General features: G+C 44.2%; 1 protein-coding gene and 1 pseudogene across 1 annotated transcript; one reads left to right on the top strand and one right to left on the bottom strand.

Moving 5' to 3' along the window:
• The first annotated feature begins 3,133 nt into the window (after window positions 1-3,133).
• Window positions 3,134-3,305, top strand: LOC103702831 (annotated as a pseudogene).
• Window positions 3,306-7,020: 3,715 nt separating this feature from the next.
• On the bottom strand, window positions 7,021-8,281 carry LOC113462453 (zinc finger protein CONSTANS-LIKE 5). Its single transcript, XM_026802921.2, has 3 exons — window positions 7,934-8,281; window positions 7,673-7,828; window positions 7,021-7,571 (listed from the first exon to the last, which is right to left on the bottom strand). Exons 1-3 carry the CDS (start codon window positions 8,258-8,260, stop codon window positions 7,275-7,277), a joined length of 780 nt encoding a protein of 259 aa, XP_026658722.2. The 5' UTR covers window positions 8,261-8,281; the 3' UTR covers window positions 7,021-7,274.
• Between the last annotated feature and the right edge of the window lie 1,876 nt (window positions 8,282-10,157).

Here is a 10,157-nt window from a genome sequence, read left to right on the forward strand (position 1 = left end):
TTTGTGATATCTATCTTAACGGTAGAAATGACGGGAAAAACTTGAAAATTTAAGGATTGGCCGTTTGCGGAAACGAAGAAGTCCAAATATCCATCTTTGGGGCCAAGAAAATGGAGTTATGACCAAGACCAATGAGAAACCCCTATAGCAAGCCCCTTGGTACTACCTGATACTTTAGATTTGCAAAATTTTTATTGGATTGAAGAATGGAATTATGGAATATATCGGGCTGATTTTGTCTACGAATCTTTTTTCATGAGGTATTGAAGTCATCTGAGGCATGGTTGTTTTATAATCTCTTCCTAGAGTAGTAAGTCGACCAAGATTGTTTGAGCCAGATAAAAATATCCAAGCCCACTTCGCCAAAAGGGCCTGGTTCATCCGAGCTACATTCTTAATCCCCAAACCTCCCTGCTCTTTAGATATGCAAACAGCATCCCAGCTAACAAGGCAATTGAAGCCTCTCACATTGTCCTTCCCTTTTCACCAAAAAGCTCTTCTAAATCTATCAATCTCGTTGATCACTTATCTTGGGAGCTTGGGGGGCAGTCAACACCGAGTTGAGCAGAGTTAATCTACCACCCCAAGACAAAAACCTTCCTTTCCAAGAAGAGAGTCTTGCATGGACCTTCTCAACTAGAGGCAGTACCAGTACTAATGTGGGAGTTTCTTGAAGTGAAGGGGTAGCCCCAGGTAAGTGAATGGAAGAGATCCTTTCTTACAATTCATGCAACATGCAAACCTTGAGGCTTCAAGGTCATCCATATTTAAACATAAGATTGAACTTTTGTGGAAGTTTATGTTCAAACTTGTGGCGCAGCTTGGAGGCAATCTCCTCCTGCGCATTGATCTCAACACCCTCATCCATCAATATCTCGATGTGGTTCCGCCTCTTATGGCCTGAGGCAACTTTACGGAAATAGGAGGTATTTCGATCCCCCTCCTTCAGCCAAGTAATCTTGGACCTCTTTTTAAGTACAGTTCATTCAAGGAGTCCCTCAAGCTTCCTCTGGATGAAAACTCAAGACGGTGAGAGATCAGTTTTTTCCTCCTCCTTATCAAAAATGTCGATATCATGAAGCAGCTTAACTTTCAACTCTCTATTAAAGATTCGCTTGGAAGTAGACCATGCTTTTAGGACCAGTCAGACATTCCTGAGATTCTCCACCCAGGCAGCCGCTGGATTTGGACAACCCCTGATGTTCCTCCAAGCTTCATGGACAAGATGTTCAATTTCCGGTTCTCTCAGCCACCATCTTCAACTGTGATATGATCCATAAGTCGTCATTGCTTTGCCACCCATCTCACTGCACCCCCATCCCCGTCCTCGCTCTTCTGCTTATTGCTGTCATGACGCCTGCCTTTGCCTCCAAGCACTGCTTTGCCCTTGCTCGCTTACCATTCTTTACCTTGGATCATTGTAGTGTTCCCCCATCCCTCTCTTCAAAAAGGATAAGTTGATACAGTATTTACGTCTAGAGCTAAGCATGATATTAAAAATGAAGTTGAATTCTTACAATAAACCGAGAATCACAAGCAGTTGCTAATAGATTACAAATAAGTAAACAAAGGTGATAGGAATTCTGACATATAAGCTTCAGACATATCATCAAAAAAAAAATAGTGTCCGGGAAAATCCCATCATTATGAAGCTCACAATCTCTCTCTGTGACCCATTCAAGGGTGTGTTCTCAAAAGTATATCGACCGTTGAATTTTTTGCATTATCGAACATAGCTTGGTTAGGCTTTTGTTTATTTTTCCTTACTGGCCTGGGAGATGATCAGGGACCAATTATTATGCAGAGAAAAGCTTAATGTTGAAAAGAGTATTTCTGGATCTGAGTCTTGATTAGCAAGTATTGGAGAGAGAGAGCAACATTATGCACAAATCCAGTAACCGGTGCAATGGAAGGTGACTTTTGTTTAAATTTATGAAATGTTACTTCAAACATTGTTTTTTGAAAAGAAAAAATATATCCTGACTCAACAGATCATAGAACTCAATTGTGAAATGGGACTTTGAAATTCTAGTCCTCGTGGAACTATGCAATCATAGAATTGTTTGAGGTGCAGCTTGGACTGGTACTAAGCTGTGAGACCTGTACAAGGAGTCGAGTGTATCACCAACAGGTATTTTTTGAACTTATTTTATTAAAAATATTCTTAGCTTTTATGCCAAATACACACACACACACACACACACAGAGTACCGCATCTTGAATTTTCTGTTTGGCATTTGGTGAAGTAAAAGAATGATGTTGACTATGCCTGATTAACAAATAATTCTGCCTATATCACCCAGATTTAAACCTTTGTTAAATTTCACTTTCATTTGCTTTAAGAGCATGCAGACAGAGCCAGTGTTTTTATTATGGCAGTAGACTGAAGTTTGTAGACCCAGGGCTAATGATACATCAATGGGAGCGCAGGACCGTCCCCTAGACCACCTAATCTTTAAATTTTTTTTTTTTTTGCTTTTTTTGGGTACAACAGCGCTTCACACACATGAATGTGGGTGCAGCCGACAAACCCAGAAAAAAGAAATTAGCAAAAAGAGGAGCGGACACATGGTTCTTCCCAAGAAAAAATCTCTAAAGTAATAAACCGCGTAGAAGGCAACCCAATTAGTAGCACTGTTCGACTCCCGGTAGACATCAATAGCCTGGAAGGAGTTACACTCTCTTAAAAGTCTGCACATGTCATGCAACAGTGTCATTCCGCTAGCATTGTTGCACCGACCCCAAATCCATTCAATCACCATAGCTGAGTCCCTCTTGAGGAGGATGCGGCCTGCACCCAGAACAAGCCTGTGATGCTCTCTCATGTGGCTCTAAGCTCGGTATTGATGACAGAAGTATCGAAGATCTGCCGGCCCCTGGCCGCTACCAGTCTGGCGTCGTGGTCTTTGATGATAAATCCCACACCTCCATTGTCCCCTCCCCCACCGACTTAAAACAGGTAAGTTGCAAGATCTAGATACTCATTAAGGTGTGTTGGGCTGCAAATCTGCTTTAGATATTCACTACTTGACTGATATATCCCCCTGAAAAAAGCATGATCTCTTTTTCCTAGACTCTGTGAATGAAACAACCACAGTGACTTATGTTCTGTTCAACTACAGAGCATTGGAAGATGGGGATAATCAGGAGCAGTTTCTCCTGTTTGCTGGGAACTGGCTGCGGTATCTGCATTGCCCAGAATTACAATGTTAACGGATATCAAGAAGCTAGTGAATACACGGCTGTTTGTGGCCAAGCACATTGAGGAAACTTACAAGAAGCCAAAGCAGAAAGATGAAGACTAGCCATTGACGTACCGGTATAAGCATCGAACAAACAATATATACTACTGCGCCAGAAAAAAAGCACCATGAATGTGGCGCTTAGCCATGGCCTGGCGGCTGCGATGCTTCCATGAAAAGTGGGCAATAATGGTCCAGGCCGAAATTCTTTAAGCTACTATCAGAATAGTCATTACAGAGCATTAAATGCCTCAATGTTGTTTCCATACACCATTGATAGCTTTACAAATAATTCACACTTTTGCCTTACTTTTTTTTTTTTTTTTTCTGACAGTCTACATGTTTAAATGCCATACATAGAACCTTACTCTGTTTCCATCATTCCTTCTCCGGGGTACCTCAGAAACAATGGAACATGCATATGGCTGCCACCGCTCGACGAAATAACTCCACTATCATCACCAAGTGGTGTGTGGAGTTGAGCAAGCAAAAGTCTTCATTGCCCATATAAAGATGGCAGGCATCATTTTTGTAATAACTTTCTGATGCCGCTCTCTGTTATGATCAGATATGAATTGATTCCAACGTTCAACGACAGAATCTATTACTCTTGCTAAACACTGGTATCTGTGCTTTATAAGCCCTATTCACTCATTGAAAAATTCCTAGTCCAACCTATCTCCTCCGGTCATGATTCTACTTAAGTCCCATCAGACTTAAAAATGTTTGATCCTTTGGGCACAAAGCAAAGATCTTTTATTACTAATCTAGGTCCGAAATGAGTCATATCTTGGTCAAGGTGTGAGTGGCTGTTTAGTAGCATTTTTCTCTCTCTCCTCAGTCAACATGAGCATCCAGAGAGTTGCTTTCCTGCTCTTGGTGTGTTTCACTCATGACCCACATTAGATATGCGGTTTGAGTTTCCATTACGTCCCTTCAGTAATACATTGAACTGATATGATTCCTCCTTCCACTACCCGACCTCGGAGCTGGGCCCTTTTTTTTTTTGGCTAAAGAGCTGGGCCCCTCCAGAAAGTTGAAATCTTGTCTGCACAATTGAATACTCTTCCTCATCATTGTGCAGCCTAGGAAACCTTTTGCCTAGGCTTCATGCGGCTCATCAGAACTTGATTTAATACTACTCAAAAGAGCAACCAAGAATCTAGCAAACTAGTGACACAAGTTATGCCATTCATGTCCTTTGGCAAGCCATGGCAATCTGCAGAATGAAGTTTATTCGCATGTTACCACTTGCATACTACCCATCAAGAGATATAACTATATTATATTAAGGGCCAGTCTCGCTTAGTGGAGGGGTTACCCACCATTAAAGGCCGACAAGAATCCACTTAGCTGCAGAGAACCTCTACTGCTCCCTTGACCCTTCAAGACCGCATAGCTTTTGTCCCAAGCGGCTGAGATTTTGGTCTTCAGTTCCTCTCTTGGTCTAGAATAAAGAAAGCGGCCGTCTTTTGGTTGGGTTCTTTCTGTTGCTGCTTTTTCGTTCTTGATTCATATAAATATATGGAATGCAAGTACCCAAGGGGAAAAGCATCCTTTCTGAAGCCATCGTACTTGGAAAGCGTTAGGGATTGGGCTGCATGTGGAAAGGGCTTCCTGCGTTTGTGTAGGGATTAACATAATATATAGGACCGACAGTGGAAGTCGACAGGGAAGAGCTTAATTTCTCTAGACATAATCTGCTAATGCGGCAAGCATAAGACAAAGTTGCATCAGCTAAAGCGGACGGAGGCTTCTCTCTTGCACTTTCCGAGCCAACCACCAATGTAGGTCTTGTCTCGACTGGACCCTAATCCTGACCTATGATTTGGGTATCCCAGCGTCGTCTCAAATCCAACAAGGTCACAAATACTTTTCCTTTTACTGTTAGGTTATGCTTTGAAGTCCTATACATAGCATATTTATGTTGTACAAAAACATAGAGAGGTATATATAGATTTTGATTATGACTTGTTTAAGAAAAAGGAGATGCAGAAGGAATAGAGAGGCTAGTCTTACTAGTTTTTTTAACTCTCTTTACTAAATATTAAAGGTGTCTTCACCTTCCACTCTCTAAACTCTTGATCATATCGTCTCCAACCGAGTATGGTGCTTGCAACTTTATCTGGAACGAACGAACTGATAAAACAGCCTCTGGCTTTTAGGCAAGCCATGCTTAAGAGTTGGTGCAATAATGTGGTAGATATGGTATACGTGCATGTTTTGTATATCATACAATTTTGTGTACAGCATAATCTGAAATTTGAAAATACAATTTAAAAATGAGTTAGGTTAGCCATCTGGTCCTAGTTAGTTATAATTGGAAGTAAGTGCGATATTTTGGGTTCGAATCAATTCGACCAATAGAAAACATGTCCAATATACCAAGTTGAGTTAACTTCAGAATTTTGAAATCAACTGAATGGCGGTGTCGTCAACTTAGTATTTGGAGTAGTCCAACTCAACTTAGTATATTGCAGTAGTCCAACTCTTTGCAAGCGAAACCTAGTTGGTTGCTGGTCTGGTTTAGCCTCGCTAACTAGGTTGGTAGAGGCTACAAGCGAGACTAAGCCATTCAAGGCTCTTCTTCAAATCGACCTAGAATGTTGCACCTCTTTTAACACATGCAGATTGAATTATGTTTCTATTAACATTTGTATAATTAATTTTAGAATGTCATGTGCCCCACCATCTACACTAGTATACTATTATTCATATAATTTACAATTATAATAACCATCATCACCTAGTACAAAATTATTATATGATTTTATGAATTTTAAATGAAAGAATCCATCGCCAATACCTTTATATGCTAGTGTTACATATCATGTGCACGCCTATCAAAATAGAAAAGCGGTACATCAAACTTATAAATTATTAGAAATTTAGATTGCACTTTCTTTTTCTAAGCCGCAATGTTAGTTCTGCAATAACACTTGAAATGGTGATCATCCACAATTATTGCAGCCTGCGTTAGTTCACTAAGGAAGTATATTATCACAGAAAACACCACCAACATAAATTACATTATCATCTTCTCATGCAGGCTTTTTTTTCCATAATATTATACCTAGGCCAATTATGTGGTTTGATTTTACCTAGACTTTTTGTTTGAGCAACTGTAGCAATAGTTTTTGTTTCTACTATGTAATCCAGAAAATCAGAAGCCATAAGTCGACAGAAAGAGAGTCGATGAAAGTTTTCAATCCAAAGTTCACCTATTTAATTTATTTCAATTTACGATAGATCGGACTAGATTACCTATTTAATAAAATAATAAATTTTAATTTTAATTTTTTTAAATTTATTTAATAAATAGATTGAATTCGAATTGATAAATTTTTAATCGTTATTGGATCCGATTCTTATCTTCTCCAACCTGATGTGACCTCCCCATCCAAAGCAACCTTTCTGGGGCTGACGAAACCATCCCCATCCACATGGATGGATCTGTCTTCTTTTTTTGATGTACATGGATGGATTTGTCGCGAGGGGCTTTGACCACAGTTACTTGAATAAAAATGCCAACTTTCTCCAAAAAGCAGCGCACGAGCTCGATGGCGGGCTAAAGCAAAGAAAAAGAGAGCCTTCTGATGAACCCCTGCTCCACTCCAGCTCCCTTTCGAGTTCCAACATCGGTTTTTCGTCAGTAGTTAGATATATATTATGACACAAAAGATTTGGATTCATTCGATCACCAGGCGACTTTTAAGACGACACACCCGAAGAAAAAGGGTCAACTTGGAATTAAAATAATTTTCTTTTTTTTCTTTTCGATGATATGGGAGGCTATAAGAGGAGCCACCCGGCTTAAATTAAAGATCAAATGCAGAACTAAAATAAAACAGCGTGCACTAAATTGAGATTTTGAGCACTTTTTGACCTTTATGGAAGGAACTCGGAAGAAGGAAGGAAGGTAAGCGACGACAGCTTACTTTCCGCTTGTTTATGATTACAGGCTAGCAGCCAAGAACTACTACCACTGCTGTACCTAATGACCATGCCACTCGCTCTCCACTTGGATAACTTTTAGAAGGGAAGGTTCATAGGGCGGACGTCGGAGAAGTAGGCGCAGAGGTCCTGATAACAGAACTCCTCTTCCTCGGCCATGGCCAGCACCGCCATGATTTGCGACCACTGGTCTCCGTTGCCGAAGACGCCGCTCGGTGCTTGCTCATTGATGTTGTAGCTGCTATGACAGTCATAGCTGTTCTCCGGGATGTCTGTTTTAACTTCTGGCTCTGTTTCGGTCTCGGTCTCGCCGTTCCTTGCAAACCGGCCACGGACTCTCGGCCGGCTATCGGCCAGCGTCTTCCTGCATTCGTACTGGAATCGAAACAATAGTGTCAAGAGTGGAATTGTAAATATAATTATATAGAAGAACGAAAGCAATGAATTCGAGAAGAAGAGGAACAGGGGATTCGTACAGTGATCTTCTTGTAGAAATTCCTCTGGCTGCGCTTGCTTCGATACCGCTCGATCCTCTCCTTGCGCTCCTCGGCGGTGTAACGCCCGATTCTTCCAGGGACCTCCGAGACTTCCTGGTTGTAATTGTCGCCGGCCGCTTGTATTGCAGTCATCACCTGTTCCTTTAATTTCGGACATACAAGCAAAAATCCAATCTTCTTAGCGATGCATGAAATTTTGAGGGATGAGGACGGGAAAAAAAAAATGGCGCTTTTGGGTACCTGGAGGTCGCCGGTGCTGAAGACCCGCCTGACGGGGGTGTCGTTGAAGTCGAAATAGTGGCCGGAGTTGGAGGAGGGGGAAGACGCGGGCGGAAGCGGCGGGGGGCGTTCGGAAATGCCGTCGGGGAATACCAGGGACTGGGTGCTGCTGCTCCTGGGGAGATGATAGGGAAAAGAAGACGGACAGGGTGGAGAAAAAGAGGAGAAGAGGAGAGGGTAGGGGCCGCCGGCGTCGTAGAAGGGTTGAGGGGCGGCATCGGAGGAGCATACCGCGGGGAGGAGGGTGGGTTCGGGGTCGGCGACGAAGGGGAAGGAGGAGTGGAACATGGCGTTGTTTTGGGGGAGAGCTTTAATTTTGGTGGAGAAGAGAGACGGAGGGCTGGGGCGGGGCGGCGCGGCCTATTTATACGGGGAAGGGAGTGGGGCCTGGTGGGGCCACCAGGATGACCCGCTGCACTCTCAGGCGCTGACTAGATGTGGGGGCCTGACAGGGACTTTGGATTCATTGGAAGATAAATGGGGAATTCTTGTGGAGGGTGATCTGAGAATGTCTCACAAGATTGATGCTGCTGAGTAGGCGAGGGATGCCGATTTTTTCTCAGTGCTCGAAGTGCAGTGGCGATGAGATGGTGGATCATATGCTATTTCAGTATGCATGGACGAGGAGGATCTAGAGTCCAATAGGAGGCATGATGTTGGAGAGATCTCTTCTTGTAGACCATCCGTCGATAGTCGAGCGCCCCTCAGATGCACCGGGCAGCTATTGGAGCGACTTGCACTGTCTACCAGATCTGGTTGGCAAGAAACGCTCGGACATTCGTTGTGGAGCGCGCTCGGGCACAGGCAACAGTGATTTGTCACACTACTTTATCAAATGAGCCTTTGATAGCTTGAGACACCAAGGACCTCCATTCTGCTCAAGCAGTGCCCCGCATGGTGTTTTTCACCTGGGAGCCCCCACCCCCGAGCTTTCTCAATATCAATTTTGATGGGTCTGCTCTAAAAGGAGGTAGGAGGGGAGGTGGTGGCTTTGTTATCAGGGGCCCGAACTTTAAGGTGATGGCTGTCAGCTCTTTGACATCTCAGTTCCCGGTGTTGAGCTGCGGGCTGTTTGGGCTGGCCTTGATCATGCGCGGCGAGTGTTACACGCTAGCTCGATTCTATTGGAGGGTGACTCAATCACGATGATCTGGTGGATCCAAAGGGGTCCGAGCGGTGGTGGAGCGGGTCACCCCCTGTTTCGAGATATCTGAGCGATGGTGAGGAATGGGGTGGCTATGAGGACCCGTGCGGGCGTGTGTTTAGTCCCACATCGGTTATTCGCTGGGTAGATCTTGGGTATTTATACTGGATCAAGGAACCCAAACAATAACTTCCGGCTAGCCATTTTGGGTGAGATCCTAGATTGTTACAAATGGTATCAGAGCCGAGGACGGCTCTTGTCCAATGGTGGGAAGGGTGTGAGGCCCAATAGTCCCACATCGGAAAGGCTCGTTCCAGAGTCTAGGCATATGAGGCGGGTGTCTCCTAATCATGCCGACGCGTTTTAGGTGGAAAACAAAACCAGAAAGGGGTAAAGGACGCTTGCGTGAAGCTCCGAAACCGGACAATATCTGGCAAGGGAGCCCCGTGTTTCCCCCCTCATGTGGCCCCCACGTAGGCACTAGGTGCCTCACGTGCTCCGCGAAAGCGGGGGCGTGACATTTGGTATCAGAGCCGAGGACAGCTCTTGTCCGATGGTGGGAAGGGTGTGAAGCCCAATAGTCCCACATCGGAAAGGCTCGTTCCAGAGTCTAGGCATATGAGGCGGGTGTCTCCTAATCATGCCGACGCGTTTTAGGTGGAAAACAAAACCGGAAAGGGGTAAAGGACGCTTGCGTGAAGCCCCGAAACCGGACAATATCTGGCAAGGGAGCCCCGTGTTTCCCCCCTCATGTGGCCCCCACGTAGGCACTAGGTCCCTCACGTGCTCCGCGAAAGCGGAGGCGTGACATTTGGTATCAGAGCCGAGGACAGCTCTTGTCCGATGGTGGAAAAGGTGTGAGGCCCAATAGTCCCACATCGGAAAGACTCGTTCCAGAGCCTGGGTATATAAGGCGGGTGTCTCATAATCCTGTTAACGCATTTTGGGAGGAAAACAAAACCGGGGAGGGGTGAAGGACGCTTGCATGAAGCTCCGGAACCGGACAATATCTGGCATGGGAGCCCCGTATTTCTCCCCTCA

This window comes from Phoenix dactylifera, chromosome 3 (genome assembly GCF_009389715.1).
Source record: "Phoenix dactylifera cultivar Barhee BC4 chromosome 3, palm_55x_up_171113_PBpolish2nd_filt_p, whole genome shotgun sequence".
In the NCBI taxonomy this organism is placed as follows: domain Eukaryota; kingdom Viridiplantae; phylum Streptophyta; class Magnoliopsida; order Arecales; family Arecaceae; genus Phoenix; species Phoenix dactylifera.